Source organism: Sinohyriopsis cumingii, chromosome 11, assembly GCF_028554795.1.
Source record: "Sinohyriopsis cumingii isolate HCF-2022 chromosome 11, ASM2855479v2, whole genome shotgun sequence".
Taxonomy (NCBI): domain Eukaryota; kingdom Metazoa; phylum Mollusca; class Bivalvia; order Unionida; family Unionidae; genus Sinohyriopsis; species Sinohyriopsis cumingii.
In genome coordinates this window covers 66,063,670-66,081,587 of record NC_142971.1, presented here as the reverse complement: position 1 = coordinate 66,081,587, position 17,918 = coordinate 66,063,670, and the positions used below count along the sequence as shown (strand labels likewise).

The 17,918-nt window shown below is 33.8% G+C and overlaps 1 protein-coding gene across 2 annotated transcripts in view; it reads left to right on the top strand.

Annotated features, from left to right (window-relative positions):
• Positions 1–1,370: 1,370 nt before the first annotated feature.
• LOC149788603 (protein lin-37 homolog) overlaps positions 1,371–17,918 on the top strand; it is a 36,525-nt gene continuing 19,977 nt past the window's right edge. Inside the window, exons 1-3 of one of the 2 annotated variants that reach the window (XM_089974661.1) lie at positions 1,371–1,520; positions 14,946–15,024; positions 17,207–17,263. In XM_089974661.1, the coding sequence (XP_089830787.1) occupies positions 1,499–1,520; positions 14,946–15,024; positions 17,207–17,263 (158 nt within the window). In that variant the 5' untranslated portion in view covers positions 1,371–1,498. The remainder of the gene's footprint in view (positions 1,521–14,945; positions 15,025–17,206; positions 17,264–17,918) is intronic. The other variant, XM_089974663.1, reaches the window with a different exon arrangement.

Sequence of the window (17,918 nt, the reverse complement as noted above, 5' to 3'; positions counted from 1 at the left end):
TTTTCTAAGAGATATGGGTGGCCATGAAAAGGACCTTTAGGTGCATGTTTTGACAAACGTGTGGACTTTACATCATTAACTTTAACTGTATCAAGTCCTTTCCACGACAAGTCCAACTCCTTCTCTTCCTGCTACTCTTGTTGCTTTGTTGTCATATACATTTTTTATTTTATTGAATTCGAAGATGTAACCTAGATTTAAATCTACTGAGAAATATAAAAGGAACCATTTGTGTAGAAGATCGAGACACATTATTAGTACTTAACATATCTTTAATTCGGCCTAAAATTGATTATGGCTGTCAAGCCTATGCTTCAACAAACCCAGCGTTGTTAAGGAAACTCGACAGCATCTGATAGCATGCCCTTAGAATATGCACAGGCACAGCCAAGATTACACCAAGAGAACAGCTACACATTTTAACAGGCATCCTAGAAGAGAAGAACTATTGTTAAGATATGCAATCAGGATAAGACTCATAATATAAAAATGACTGTTTTGCTATAAACTGGTACACAATGTAGCGTGGTGAAAGAGGACCCAAAAATTAATTAGAAATTTGAATAGCTAAACAACTCAAGCAGAGACCCCTTGCATGTAACAGTACCATCACGTTTTGATACGTTATGCATAGTCTTGCTAATGTAATGCATTTTTTCAAGTTTTAAAAAACTTGTTATGTTCTCTCTCTCTCTCTTCAGTCAACTTTCCAAGTGACTATACCTTAGCATCCACCATCATTTTTTTTCAATACTCAGCTTTTGTACCTTTTGTTTTCTAGACTTTCTAACTGATCTATTTGTCTTGCTCTTTCTAAATGTTCAACATCTTTAACAACCTCATCTTCGCTAGTCAAGATTCCGACAACCCTATCTACAGATAGGGTTATCGGAACTTTGGCTAGCAAAGATGTAATAACCTGTGTTTCTTTGTATTTTAAAAAAATGTATTTATTAGTTTTCTTTACGTTTTGTTTGTGTGTTTCATTTTTCTTTCGAATTATCTAGCTGCCTCTTTCAGATTGGAGTCGGATAAGTTTATCTCTCTGAAACGGAGGTAAATGAAATGATACTTCCAAAATTAGTAACCTTTGGCTGACGAATATCTGGGTCGATATGATACGAAGTTTTATAAAATGATAGGGCTTGAAAATAACACCCAGTGACGTTTCAGAAATCAGTGAAATATTTGCACTTTGTAACGAATTTAAAAAAAAGAAATGATTCTGTTTAAATTGTTGCAGTCATTACTGTTAGTGATGATACGTCATCTATTCATTGTGACGTTAATGTTTTGACTTTATTATGACGTAATTAAACCCCAGTCTTGCGGACAAATCTAAATGTGTATTTGCAACAGGAAAAGGCCGACGATATTCCGATTGCATTTTTTGTGTAACCAGTCTATAAATGGCGGCTTTTGTAAATTTTTATGTATTCTAAACGTATGAGACTATAATGCTGCTATATCTTTCAGCTCTGTCTTTATAAAAGTAGATATGTCGGGCAAAGGAAAACACGGTAATAACTGAACAAAGTTCATTATTTGTATAAAAATAATTGCATCCTATATTCGATTTGTAACTTTTAAATTTGTTATCCCGTACGTTTTTGAACGTGCAGGCATTTTTAAAATATTTCGTTACATTTTCAGTTTAATTGTCAGAATATTTATAGCAAGTTTATGGGATGAATTTAACCAAAAATGTTATGAAACGTGCTCATACCCGTCGTTATTTTGTACCCACTGCCGAATTGAAAACAAAAAGAATCAAGGATATAATCAATGCAAAAAGCGATGGGTGTTACGAAACAACCAAATCCACTCAAATTCACCGAAATCCACACCAAAATCGCATTGTATCTACCGTCTCGTCTATAAATTACAACGCTCCCAACTCCCCCGATTAGTTTTCTTTAAAACTTCGTGTGGGGTTTAGTCCTACAACGTAAGACACGGGCAGTATTAATGGTGGAGGAAGAACAAGGCATAACCCCTGGAAGAACCACCGACCCACGAAAAGCTAGTGGCAATATAGCTGATTATTAAATTTGCCGATACCGATCATGAGACCGATTTTTTCAAGAAACCGCCTGTTTTACAGTTAATGAAAGCACTAGAATTTGATTGACAAGTAAACCATGCCCTATTTTTGTTATAACTAACAATGCCTAAAACGGGTGCGGATTTATGTTAACATTTCAAATGTGGTCTCAAGCTACCATACGTGTGATAACTATTTCCACATTTTATATCCCACCTTATTTCTTATTGTTAACTCATATATGCAAATAAAACTCTTTACTAAATAACATATTTATTCCGAATTAGTTATTTGGGGGCACATGTGCTTTGTGATATGTTTCTTAATTCCTTCTTTTAAGTAATGATGGTAATCAATGCTTATATATATATATATATATATATATATATATATATATATATATATATATATATATGGTACAGTAATGCCAGGTCAAGTTGACTTGTGTAAGTTTTATTGCTGGGAATGGAGATCATAATTTGATTGTAAAGAAAAAATCTACAGCATTCAGTGATCATTCCTGGGATTTAGGAAGCAGTTCACTAATGAGCAAAACATGTAAAGCATGGCAAAAATAAATTTCTGAACTCCTGGTTGACAGAGATATACTTTGTGAAGCTAGACATAAATAGGGAGAGGCATTTAATTCTTAAATGCGTGAAATCGACGGTCGCATTATACGTCACTTATCTTTCATTGCAAAGTACAATCATAGGGTTTTAATATTAAAATGTCATTATCTAAATAAAGTTTCTTACAAAACTGTTATTTGGAAAATAGTATACATAATATAGATTTGCTTAATACCTGATGTTTCAATTAAAAAAAGAGAGACTGAAGGAAAGTAGATATTTTACATTTGATAATGCATTTATTTCAGGTGACAACAGTTAGACCTATGCATTAACGGTGATGCGCAATGCAAAGACCATGGAAGTAGTGCAAAACAGTCATGTAATGATTTATTTTGTAATATTATAGCTGTATTGCTTGTTGTCAATAAAGTAATAACTTACATTAATAGTCTTGGAAAAATATTCACTACTTATTCTTGCGACATTTTTTAAAAATTGGCTGCAAAATATTGAGATTGGCGATTTTTTTTTTGGTGACAACTTTTTAAAAGCCAGGACCATCCCTGTAATGTGTATGCTAGAAGTTCAACAGCTACATGAGGTCTCATTGGCTGATTGGCTGCTGTGATTAGGATGAGTGCATGCATGGTATTGATAATTCGTTGTGAGCAGACAATCAGCAATAGTTTACAGCTCGTGTGTTAAAAAGTATTTACTTTTGAGACTATACTGTCTTTCAGTTAACCTCCAAATCAAATGTTCATTCCTTAATTTCCACTATTTAATTCTGATTTAAAATTCAAGCCATGTCAAGATGAATGTTATGATTACATTTATACTTTGGAAATTTGTTTACGTAGGCACCGATTATTGCTGCTGATACCAATTATACTGATTGTTCCAATAATCAGCCCAATTATGAGTATGGCCGATTAATCAGTACAGCTTTAGTATGTATGTGCAGAGTGAGAGCCTTTTATTTGGAACTTTAGAAAATAGTAGTAATATAGTACTGTAAATAACATTTTCATGATGCATAAAATATTCTGAGCAAATTCAAATAATCTATTGATACCACATTATTAATTTCCCTAGTATTAAAAGATAACACAGATTATGTGCCCTGTTCGGTGTGATTATTAGATCCTAACGCATTTTTACTGCAGGGTAGAAACTGGTAGAATGGGCTACTTCCATTTAGTGGATTCTGTATGAAAGGTTTTGTGACTGCAATGGGAAAAATAAAGGTTAATTCGCCAGATTAGATTAATGACATAGTCGTCCGAGAGTTATGGGTTGAATGTATATGTGTAGTTTTTCAGTCACCTTGTGATTCTGAAGCAATAAAAGACGTGTGAGAAAAGTCTAATTGAGCGGAGGGTTGTGATCACCATTGAACTCGTGTTCATTTATATAACTGATAAGGTGATTCAGGGATGGTCCTGGCTTTTAAAAAGCTGTCGCCAAAAAAATCGCCAACCTCAATATTTTGTCGCCAATTTTCAAAAAGTGTCGCCAAAAAAAGTAGTGTACATTTTTCCAAGTGTTAATTTAGTCTATTAATGTAACAGGCAATGAAAATTACGAAAGATGGATTAGTTAATACTTTAATTACAACAAGCATTAACAAAATGTTACAAAGTGTTACATGAAAATCCGTCACGATTTTAGGGCTGCCCACTTGTTGAATGCAGTTTCAAAGTCTAATTTTTCACATCTGTACATGCTGATTCTCATTAAATTCTCGAGAGATGAGATGCAGAGCTTATTTCTGATGTCAGTTTTTATGAGGTTCATCTTACTGAATCCACGTTCACAGTCCTCAGTGCTGACAGGTGACACCAGTAGTCTGTCAGCAGCCCCCCCCCCCTTTATGGCTAGCTTCACAAAGCTTGTAGCGAATTGCTTCCTAAATCCCAAGAATGATCACTGAATGCTGTATAAATTTTCTTGACAAGAAAAATAGGATCTCCATTCCCACAAATGAAACTTACACGAGTCAACACTGGCAATATTGGACCGTATATATAAGCGTAAATTCACACCCAATTTAGGGATTCTTTCACTCCTGTATTTTGAGAAATAAATAATTATTATTAATTATGCAAAACTGTTTTTTTTTTGCTATTTCTTGTTGCTGAGTTTAAGTCTCTGCAGCCGTAACACAGGACTGATGGCAAAAGGAAAAGATCAATGAGTAAAATGCTGCACTGGCGACAGATGTAATTGTGATTTAGATTTTTTCCATTTGCTTTATATTTATACACAGTAGTCGGTACTTCAAAGCTTATCAGTTTTCTATGAAGGTTCAGCAAAACTATTGTATTGGTATATGTATAAAAAAAACAGAAGGATTAGCCATACAATTAAATGTATCTGTTCTATTCGCGTCTCCAGAAGTCGGTCAGTTGTAGGCATTGTGCGGTAGCATGATTGACTGTATCGCAGCATACAGTACTCAGCCCAGATGTCAGCATAAGCAGATTATGATGTAACAATGCACTGTAAAGATGGGGTTTCAATACGAACAAAGGAACGTTTGTGTAACAGATAGATTCCAATGCATTGCTCAGTCAAGTTTGTGGCTTCCTTTCGTTCTGCCTTTTAATTTATCCAGTCCAAATCCATGATTGTATGTACAAATTAAATAACCAAAAAGTATGTCGCCAAAAAAATCGCCAGATGGGATATTTTTGTCGCCAATAAGGAAAAAAAAATCGCAATTTGCGACATTGGCGAAGCCCAGGACGATCCCTGTGATTTCATGTTGTCATGGATTTTGCCATACTTTATTAATAAAACATCAGACTTCTGTGGACACATTACCCGATATTTTTGTTCTGGGGATGTGATGGGTCTTACCACCTAACTAACGGTGCTGCATAGCATGTTTTGATGTCGACTAACAGTGTAACGAAAGTCAAATTTTTAGAAATATCACACAACTGGCAACAAATAACGACTCTTTTCTACGAAGTAAAGTCATAATGTTTTTGTCAGACTTTACTTACCCTAATGTCTTTTCTCTAATAAATTCAAATTCTTACAACAGAAATGGACCTGTTTTCAAGTTTTGTTGGCCTACATTAAATTTGGCTGGAAAGCTGAGAATGCCGAAATTGAGTTAGGTTGAAATATTATTCTTTAACAAAATGAATAAAAATATATTATACCTATTGGAACTGTAAGCAATGATTCGTTTTGTTTAAGAAACATCCCCCACATGAACCTACTTCAGCATACCTCGACTACCATTGCATTGCAACAAATTCAAATGTATGTCAACGGAACATGAAAATGCGTCCATTTGCTCGTGTTGTATTTTCATTCCACCAGGATAAGGACAGCACAGTAAGTATATTAATTACACATAAATTAGTGGAAGAGTATCGATGTAGGATGCCAAGTGTGTGAAATATTTCTGAAAGTTTTACTACTCATTTCGATGTCAACCGACATCGGAACACACTATACAAGGCCATTATTTGGGTAGTAAGACATAGCACTAAAACAAAAATGTGCTATGTCTTATATTGTATGACTAGTGTTGGGTTGATCAATATTAAATACAAATGCAATTTACTAGTATTTTATCTTTCGACTTTAATCTCCATTCAATTAATAAATAAATGACAAATCGCTCCATCGCATCACTTCATTGTTCCATCACCCGACCGAAAATCCTACACAATGGAGAGATGGAGCGATTGGCCCTAACAGGATTCCATATAAATGACCTATAAAATAGACAAATGACCAATAACAAATGTTGCAAATATTTTATTGTGATACATAATTGGTTTATAAATTCTAAAGAAACCCAAATGTTGCAAATATCATTGCCTCATATTAATGGACTATCAAAGCTAAAGATGTACAAGAACTCAAATGTTCCAAATATATGAATACCTCATAGAAGTGACTAAAAACATCTACAAAAGTACATAGTATTAGGACTAAGACTACTATGTGCACAAAGTTGTTTTTAATTGTAGCTTAAAGAATAGATGACATGACATTTCAGAGTTTAAAAATGCCATTAAGCGAATGCTCACTTAACATCCCTTGTACAATATGAGTGACAAACATAATTTACAATTTGAAATGGGGAAGATACTATAAAAGTACTAATCAGACCAAGACAGCATGTGTAACTGATGTGAATATTTGTCATGATGCAAATATATACCAAGCTTCCTTAAGATATTTCAAACACAGTTTATATATATACTTGTATATGCGTTGCCTTCAAAATAGTGTAATGGATGGATATACACAATTTGTAAGAAGAATGGAGATAACTCCTAAATTCATATCAGACAGATTCAGTTCTTTTAAAGTCATTTATTTTTAAATTCTATTTAAATAACTTTGTTACGCATATCATGACTTATATAATTTGAGATACAAAGCATTAATGATGAAACTAGTGTCATATATATTCCAGTGGGTCATAACATGTTATTTAACAAAATATCCTACGTGTAATATTTTACTACTATTTACAATCACATAATGTCAGTATGGAATAAGAAATAATTGATACTTTCTACAAGAAAAACACAGCTACCAGAGTTGTGAAATTTCCATTCTCTTTGTCTGTCACTCTCTCTCTCTTTCATACACGCACTCCTACATAATTAACTTGATTCGTTATTAAATTGATTTGGTGTATGGATGGTGAAAAAGAAGGATCTGTAAGCACATTACTTCTCCAATTGGTCATTTGTAATATTTTTTTTTAGTCTGTTCTGATGCTTGCCGTTTCTGCTGGCCTGGCTTTTTCCCAACATTTTCGGAAGCCATGTGACACTTACAGTCTAGGTTGCTGGCAATGATATATCTGGATTTTGGTGGTGATGGTGGTTTTGCCAGCATAAATTTGTGTACATGTATATGCCTGTCTTTCTCCATTTGTGGAATACCATGCCATACTAGTTGTAGAATAACATGCTGTTCCAGTGAAGGTGTTATATGCCAGTCTCCTTTGCTATAAATAGCACATCTGAGAAACAGAATTTGGTTTTTCATAATAGTTTCAATCTCTTCAATAATACTGGCTGCCATGTATAGCCTATCGTGTGCTGAAAAATGGCGTTAAGCCCTACAACAACAACAACAACTCTTCAATAAGTTCTGGGAACTTGTTTCAGCCCCAATTAACCACCACCTTTAACTTATGGTTCACGGACTCACTGTTATTATTTGTTCATGGTGCACTGATTACTCCTTTGTGTAATGGATGGAAAACAAAAGTGTTGATTTTGCCCAACATGAATCTTTGCCAGTATGATTTGAAAACTGGAAATTGTAAATAGGGTTCCAAATTCTGACATCTTGAATCAAATGCCGTATCATCTGAGGCAAATATTATCCCATCATGTTTTCCAAAATGATTTGGAATATTCTTTTACAGGCCATTGTCATGAATGTTTTTGGTACATAACAAAAATTTTGCCGGGGGGAATTTGGCTTTTCAGGGCATTTGTAGTGCTCTTAACTTTGTCACTTCCAATGGTTAATCGTGCTTTGTGTCTAAACCGATCACTAACATGTGAGAAAATTTTTCCGTAAGTTTCCTCTTTGGCATCAAAATGTATCATGCACGACCCAAACATTACCAGAAAATCATTGGTTCTATTGCTTATCACACATCGGTTTTTGTAATAAAAGACTGGCATAGAAATGTTTCAAGTTGAAAGTTCTGTCAACACCTAGAACACTCCCGTTATCTCCTTCACAGTTTCTGATTGTATCATCATTCTGTTGGTTGCTATAAACAATGACAACAGGTTTCTTGTGTTTCGTCAAATTTTTTTGATGACTGGATTATTGTGAAGCTCACTTAAAACACTGACCACATCATCAGCTATATTTATTCTGGAGTTCATATTTTCTTCACCTTTTCATTTGCGGTCTCTGAATTTCTTTTCGTTTATTTGTTTCGTAAATTTTGGAGCATTGAAACTGTTGTGTTCCATAAGTTTTGTCAGAACGTTATTGACTTTCTCAGGCTTTGCTATTTCAGCTGCTCTCTGAATAATTTTTGGGTCTGTCCTTACATATGACTCCGATTTCTTAGAATTTCCGTGTTTTTTAAAGATTGTTGGCATTTTGCTGCAGTATTCCACAATGGGCAGAATTTTTTTCTCTACAGGAAAGGAATTGGGCAATCATATTTTTAAAGTCAGATAACTTAATTAATCTTAAACCTTACCGAATTTGGTAAGTATGATATAGGTTGATTAATTTTTATTTGGAAAAATCAGTTTGTGTAAAAAGAATTGTTTAAAAATTTTAAAAAGATGTTTTAACCTTATGTATAATCCCACTTGACTCATTACATATCAGTAAATCGCAGGTTGAGGGAGGGAGGAGATGCTTGCAATTTAGAGATTAGATGGTAGACACAATGCGATTTGGTGTGGATTTGGGTGTTTCAAAACACCACAAAACTGTAGTACAAGTCACATGGGACATTCAGCACCAATTATTTCAGTAATGGGTGTCATTATTTGGAATTTGATTCCACATACCTTTAAGTGGCAAGTATTCACTTCATATGGATTCATATACATTCATATTCCGGGAGGTGCATACAGCAAAATCATTGTTAACGTATATATATATTTTTGGATGAAATAAACTTAAAGGTATTTTCTAGTAGAATCCAGATTGAATGCCGCGCGCTGAGATGTCACAATGAAAGTTAAGCATACTGATAAACAAATTTGTACTACCCTTGATTGTGATGATTCCACTTGAGGCACTTGAATTCTGTCCCATGTTTAGTATATGGTCAGCATTGTAAAAGACCATTGAAATCAATAACTTTCATCGTGAAGTTTCTTGATGACAATTAACACATTAACCCCTGCTGCCTCGATAACTTGTCGGACTTTACCTCCCTCATCTCCCGAGTGCCTCGATAACGTGGCTGAGTTTACCTAGCTTGTATCCCGGGTGCAGAGTTTGAGTGGCAGTATTTGTCTAGGCCTGTATCCTGCACAACAAGTTAAATCGACGCAAACCATTGGTTGATTTGTAGCCATTTCCTAATTATGCAGGTAGTTTAACCAATACAATTTTTGCTTACATAGAGTAACATTGCTGAAGGGAGGGGGAAAAATTGACTTTGATAGCAGCAGAAATAATGAAAATATATCCATCTGAAAATGATGCAAATTGACGAGAATCAGCCACTGGGAGCAGACTTTTACTTGAAAGATTCTGACGGAAAATTTTCAGGATTTTAATCAGACGAGATTGATAGTGACATAGAAGTAGCTGCTGGAGATAACAGCGGTAGTGATGAGAATGAGAATGTTGAAGAAGAAGAAGAAAATGAAAGAAGAGCTGGTTGATGGATCATAAATGATAAAACACACATTGACATGAGGCTATACACAGGACCAACACCAGGGCCAACAACAAATTTAGACCCTGATGCAAATGAATTTAATTTTTTGGAGCTTTTTCTTTGATGAATCATTAAACAAATGTTTGGGAATTAAATGTTGTTTACACAAGTGTTCATAATTCAAGGTTTGTTAAGCGTTTTATTAGTTATAAAATTTTCAGTGAGGGTTCTAAGGAAGAAAGCTAAGTAAAGAGCAAGTAAAATATGCCCATTTGTGTACAGTATTCACAGGATGTTCAGTTTACAAGAGACGACAAGTGGAATTTCTGTGTACATAAAAAAGAATTATTTCTTGTGTTGATGGTGTGAATTCATAAAATAGAATTATTTCATGTGTTGATGGTGTTAATTTTTCAGTGTGGATTATTCATGGCAAGAGAAACAAATTGGTAATACAATCATTTATTTCATCTTTATGCATCAGTTTTATTTCTGCATGTAGCATGAAACTTTTACCATTATGTATGTAATCTTATTGAGAACTGCTGTTCCAAATTTCAGCTTAAATAAAAGAATACAAATGAAATAATAACAAATTTATTGCAAGTAGCCCCCTCTATAAAAATCTGCATGCCAAGTGCTGTCAGCAAGTCTCGGGGATACGGGCACTGGTAAGGCTAACACTGCTCTAGGTGATCTCTGCAAGTATGCTGTAGGGGACTGCCTAGCTGTTTGGCTCAGGGGTTAATGTAGTTCATTCAAAAATCAGGATTGAATAGACTTTGGTTAAAGAAACGTAGTATTAGATTTTAAAATGCCAATATATATTTAATTTAAAATGAGTAAATGTACATGCATGATCCATGTGACTTGAACTGCAAATCATTTCATTTATTGATTTGTAATTTGTAACCTGATTATCACCAAGCGGCCCTTTACTCTGTTGTGTTATTGGCATTTCAACGCAGATGTGCACAAGCACAAAATGCTTGATGTCCATTTCTTGTTTCTAGAATATTCGATTCAGTAAAAACTGTCATCTGCGTCTAATATTTGCATTGTCTAGTTTTAATCTTTCTAAAACATATTGAACAAAGAAATAGGAGAAACTCTTGTATAAATGCTTCTTGATAAGGTCTCTAGCAGATCTTCTGTCCATTTTACCTGGACGATGAGCTACTTGGCAGCTTCTCCTATATATACATGTACCACCAAAATTGACCATTTTGAACAAGCCACACTGAAGCAAAATCAACTCATCATTTACAGATATAGATATTAAAAGAAAGCCAGATTGGTGTTCTGTTTATTTTGTATGTTTCGTATTCGTATCTTGCGATTCAGTGAACTTCTACTTCCAAACACTCAACGGTAAGTCTGCCACCATACCACCAAAGATTGTGAACTGTATCACATCTGTTGCTTGAAAACTAGCCCCAACAAATATGCAGACAATGTTGCTTTAGAAACTCCCTTTTTATATGAAATGCCAACAAGTTGACAGTTTTTGGACTCCCTGGTGAAAGAGATTTTAGAAATCATAATTCACTGAAAGAAATTAATAAGTTTTGTGCATTGTTATATCCTTGATGCTTTCCGTTTTTAAAATTGGTATAGGGTACATTAGCAGATTGCTGGTGTGTGTGTAATGATCTGATGATGTTCTGTCTGTATGTCTCATATAGCAGTCACACTTGGTTCGTCTAAACACCCCAAGACACTACTTTACCTGAGTTCTAGATAGTTAATATAAAATTCAATGATTTATGTTCATTTTATGTTCGTTTTAAGAAAATAATTTCATATCTAAAACATAACTTGATCTGTCTTGTTTTTTTTTAAAAAGTGCCATGGGATGATTAATCGCGTCCGTACATCTGGTTACTATATTTCATTCCTCACTGTATTGCAGATTTTATCCTAACTGTTAATCAGTAAATTTTCAGGTCTTTTAGCAGTTTTAAATCCTTTGTGTGAAACAGATCAGGTACTTTTAGCTACATTTAATGACACTGACCTGACAATTTACAATTCAGGTGACATTGAATACGTGGATCTCAACTTAATATTTGATGACTCTGATATTCAAAAACTTAAAAGAGAGCCAAGAATTTGAGGGCAGGATATCATTTTCTAAAGCTTTAGTTTGCATTAAAACATGAAGAATTGTAAGAGTCCAGGTCCAGATGGTTATTCTGCTGAATTTTTAAAGTTTTGTGGAGCGATTTAATTTTTAGTTAGTCTCTCAATAATTTGGAGGGAATGTGTTATTTATATTCATAAAGGTGATAACGATACAAAATAATTTAAAGAATTGGAGACTAATATCACCACTTAAAACTACCTATAAAATGACCTCAGCATGTATTGCTAAAAGGATTAAAAAATATTACAGTACCTAATTAATGATGATCAAACAGGTGTAATGGCTGGTAGATACATTTGTGAAAATATAATAGCAGTGTATGATTTAATGTTTTACACTTAAAGTCATTACATACTTATCCCAATGGAAGATAGTTTGAACCCAATTAATAATTGAATTAATGAAGTTGAAAAAAAATTGTACTTTAAAAAATTCACATTCCACAAAATCAGATTGGCTTTGAAAAAGTTTATAAATATAGAAGATGCAGACAAGGCAACCCACTGTAATCTTATTTATTCTAACTCTGCAGAGCTACTATCATTAATGATTACGAAGAATAAGGATATAAATGGTATTAATATAGATGGAAATGAATTTCAAATATCATCTTTATACAGATGATGTTTTGTTTTTTGATGGATCTGAAAAACCTCCAAAAAACATACAAGGCATACATTAAAATGATATGCAAGTACCTCCAGCCTTAAGGTAACCATATAGAAAACAAGAATAATATGGCTTGGAAGCATGAACAGCAATGGCCATTTCTGTATAGAGTATACTTTATGCTGAATAGATGAAAGTTTCAGTATTAGGCATTATTTTCTCTTCAAATTTAAGTCACATGATAAATCTAAATTATGAGAGTAAATTAAATGACATCCGAGTACTATTGACTCAGTGGTTGAAGAGAATGGTTCATTTAAAAAATGGAATAGTTTAATCTTCAAGTAAATGTGGAAAGGGTCAGTTGACAAGATAAAATAAAAAGAAAAGTAATATAAAAAAAGCAATGCAGAAGGGAGATTTGCAATGTCTTATTAACAAACTGTAGATTAAGCACCAAAATATGCTACCGAAATATACACTGAAGTACATGCATTTGATGTATATATATCAGTGTATTATATGATATTATGATTTCTAGTTGTTTTAGTAATAATAAAAAGCAAAACAAACTTTAAGTGATTTTGATCCAAATTATTTACATTTTTACCAATTTCTATCACAATTTATACAATGACATCACTTGATCTTACTTGATTAATATAAGAGTGTGATGGTGAGATGCAGGACAGTTCTAGTTGCACTACAAAATACATAGGGAAAAACCTCATTTTTTGGACCCGTTTTTGTTTTCACCCAAAATTTGCTCGTGGTCGGAATGAAATTTTGTGTCTGGATTTTTAGACCTTTTCGCCTCAGATCTAAGGCAGATCGGTCTGAACTGCACACAGACAGGTGAACCTTTGCAAAAACTAGGATAAGGTGGGCATTTGGAATAAAGAGTGGTATCCATACGAAAATGATGGGTCCATTAAGCAAAAAAAATAAATGAACTCCCAGCTTTTACCCTTCTGCTCATGCGCAAGCAAAATAACTAATGGGAAACGATGTTTCTAATACAACTAGGCTTTAGTCTCATGTAAAATCTGTTAAAAGCCCATGTATTACAATGTATTCAGAAATAGCCCCCAAAATGTCTTTCCTACTCGCATTCCAGGCGAAAACGACAAAAACCTTGGGGGCTGAATGAGTTAATAGGAGTTTTTTCTCCGGGTCATAATATAACCTTACTTGAGAGTTTTAATTTCTAAATGCTGCACTAATCTCCAAAGCTGAAAACAGAAATGAAGTTATTTTATCAATTGGTAGTTGATTCTATTTTCATAATTAATATCATGGTACTATGATGGTGTTACAATGACAGAAAACACTATATATCAATATAACCAGTGGCTACCAAGTCTTTGAGCTAAAGGGGTTATAACAGTGAGGAATTATCTCAGTTCCTTTAGAGTGAAAACATTGTATTGGAGGCTGTTAAAACTCCTAGATTAGCCAGACTGGCAGTCAATTACATAGGTACTGCTCAATGTATTTAACAAGTAGTGCATTACCAAGTCAGCTTGAGCAAAGGAGAGCTCATTTAATCATGCAGGACAAACAAATGCTTATTATAGGTAAGCAGTGAAAAATGAAGAGCAGAAATAGGTTACTGGTCATGCGCTTCACTTTTTACACAAAGGTTATATGTTTTTATACAGTTGAACAAATGATCTTCAAAAGGTGGATATGGTCCTGGTCCTACAAATTGAGCCAAAGCAGAGGCCAGAATATGAATAATTTAACAGTGTATTTCAAGAACTTCTATTGAAATTTCTACAGTTCGCCAGCATTCAAGGTTTATTTCAGGCAAATTTTATAACTTTTCTAACAAGTCTGACAGGCAACTCAGAATACAGGAGGGGGCTAATCTAGATTTTGAGGACCCTAGATACATGTGTATCTGCTTAATATCTATTTTTTTAGGTCTGTATTTATATTAACCAGACTCTTTTCTTGGAATGATAATGGATATGATAGTTGGGTTTTTGCATCTAGCTGAAGAATATTTGGTATAACAGTTCAAAATATTTTAAAGAAATTGAAATGTTTATGCACAATTTTAATAGAGCATTTTATGTAGAGCATAAATTAAAGCTTGATCATTTCCCGTAAGCCTGATTTGTGAGATGATCGGTGTTAAGTTTTATAAACAGGGGAGTGAAATCTGGACCATTTGTTTCCTGTATACTGTCCCTTTTATCACTACAGCTGAGGTCAACACAGCACGGACACGGCTGGATGCTACTCTGCAGTCACTTGTAGAAAAGAAAGATGAAGAACAAGAAGAGTATGTAACATGAAAATCCATCTGTAGGATTCAGTTCTGTATTGACAACATGTGGGTCCTCATTGTTGGTTTATTGACAACACATGGGTCCTCATTGTTTGTTGGTTTATTGACAACATGTGGGTCCTCATTGTTTGTTGATTTGTTGACAAGATGTGGGTCCTCATTGTTTGTTGGTTTATTGACAACATGTGGGTCCTTATTGTTTGTTGGTTTATCATCAGTTTACATCAGAGCTGTAATTTCATTTTTTTTTCCAATTTAAGGTGATAATAGAGAAGCCATTTGTTTCTATTTTTCTCATAATGTCATTCAGGTTTTGGGTTTGTAGATCAATCTTACATGTATGGTGTGCCAGTTAATATGGTGATTGATTAGAGATTTTCAGCATTTTACTAGTTCTGCTCAGTTTTCATTAATACTTCCCACAAATGATGACTGGTGACAACAAATTATACTGGCCAACGGCTAGCAGGCTACCACTAATTTTAAGCCTTGGTCCTGTATAACCCAAACCAGCCAACCTCAAACCATAAGGTACAAGTATGCAGACTACTTCAAAACCAGGAGGCAATCATTAATTGGTGTTTTAAAAAGTTAAAGACAAGTAAATTCATTGTCTGATTTTGACCAGTATCTGTATTTGGCTCACAAAATGTCTGAAAGCTTATCCTCAGTGTTATAGTTGTCCATTGCTTGCATCAGTGCTGGCACATGTACATTTTTATGTTGAGGTAAATACCTCAGCTTTTGTTGCCTCTTAGTTATGAAAGTTGATTTGATTTGTATACTATTTTCCAAAAATAGGACAATGTAATCTACATTTCACACTCATGTTCAGGTCCGTTTTGGGGTCATCATTACTTTGCACACTGTTAAAATGTTTTATGTGCATACAATCTGAGGAGCACTACACCACATACAAAAAGTTGTCACTTTGACTAATTTTTCATGCTTCAGTGACCAAATACATTTTTTTTACATTAAATCTGGTTTATATAACACTGTTTGATTTTGTGGTCATGAAAAATATATCTGCATGCAACAATATGCCATCATGTCAACAATTGGTCAGTTTCATTTGTTTTTCATGCACAAGTGCTCATGTACATTTTTCGTCCATCTGGAAGAGAACTAAAATATCACAGTATCAAAAAATATCAATTTCCTACTTTTTTATACAGTGTTTGATTATATATTTGTTTGATTATTAGGTGAGTTTCTTGGATGTCCTCAAACTGGATTTTGGTATAAATCCATAGAAGTACATTATCACTGTACCCTAGAAATGGGGGGACTGTGACTTACATGTAACCACATGGTTTGTTTTCAACATCACTTGTTGATAATCATTTTTAGTGTTTACAATTACAAAACTCTTGCTTCTGAATAAATAAATGCAGGCAAGCTGTTGTTTTCTAACAGCTTCACTTATTTATCTACTTGAAATACAAAATATGTATCTTGTGACTTCTGAAATATTTTCTTAAAATTGAAATAGGTCAGTTTCTATTTTTCTCAGTCGTTTAAAAATTTTGTTTTTCACATGCACTTGTAAAGATTCATTAACAAAATTCGTCATGACGAAAAACTATGCTACTGGCAGATGTCTGTCATATTTCAAGCACATAGTGTGCTTTTTCAAACTTTTTATTTGAAACAATAAATAAATGCTTTAGGCTGTTCGATTTAAACATACATGTACCCAGGAAAAGCACTTAAAAATATATATATGCTAGGTTACTCTGTTTAGTAACAGAGTTCTCATGAAAACTATAAGAAATTCTAAATTGTTGATGAATACACACTGAAAGTGCATTCCCCAAGTCCCATGTATGTTTTACTGAAATAACCCTTACATGCTAAGTGCTTAACATCCATTGTGTTAACATTGTCTTAATCTTCGTACCCAAACTCACATATTAACTAAGATCACACCAAATTGTGACATTTCGGGTTGGCACTGCAAATTTGCTTCTTTGATATGTACATTCTTAGTTCATATAGTATTTGCTGTTCTGCCTTTTGAAACATTCAGGCATATGAGATTTCCAATTTTTTGGGTCTAGGTATATTTTCATTCTTTATGCTTGTGCCATTTGTTGTAGGGGGCAAAACGTTTGATATGAGGATATCCTCTAAAATGAATGATGACTTGAGATTTGTCAGTGTTTTGTTGCAGGACAGGGGACAGTGAAGGTGAACCTGATGTCATGTCACCTGCTGATAATTCACAGAGGTAATCCTTTCCAAGCTTGCCGATGATCCAAAAGCTTACCTGATGATTATTAGTGTTTAACCAACATACTCGTAGAGGTTTGGAAGGAATGTAATGAAAATAGAAGGTTCCCATGAGTTCTTATATAAAATAAAATTTGTGTAGCAGGCTGAATAATGATCACAAAACAAAATTGATATCCAAAATAACAAATTACCAACATTTTCAAACCATGGAAAATAAATAATTGAACAAATTTAATTAATTTATTTCTTATGAACACATGTACAAATTCTAATGGTAATTTTAAACCATAACTTCATTTGACGTGAAATATTGTGACATATGGTATGATATCATAAATTGATATTGCATTAGTTTATACATCAGGGTTTGTAAATGCTTGATACGGAAGATGTCATGTGATGGCACTATAAATTTGCTTTTTATGTGCAGCATCAAGTCTTAAAAGAAATGCAAATTATGGCATAACAAATGATACTACCTGTTGTAGAAACAGCAGAACTTTCCCTCCAATCCACATATTTAAGTGTTTGTGTTCATAAAACTATGAAAATTTATACCCAAAATAACAATTTAATTCGTAGGATGTAATTTGTGTTGGACAAAATTAGTTTTCTAATTTATCCCTATTCTTAATTAGGGGACATTGTGA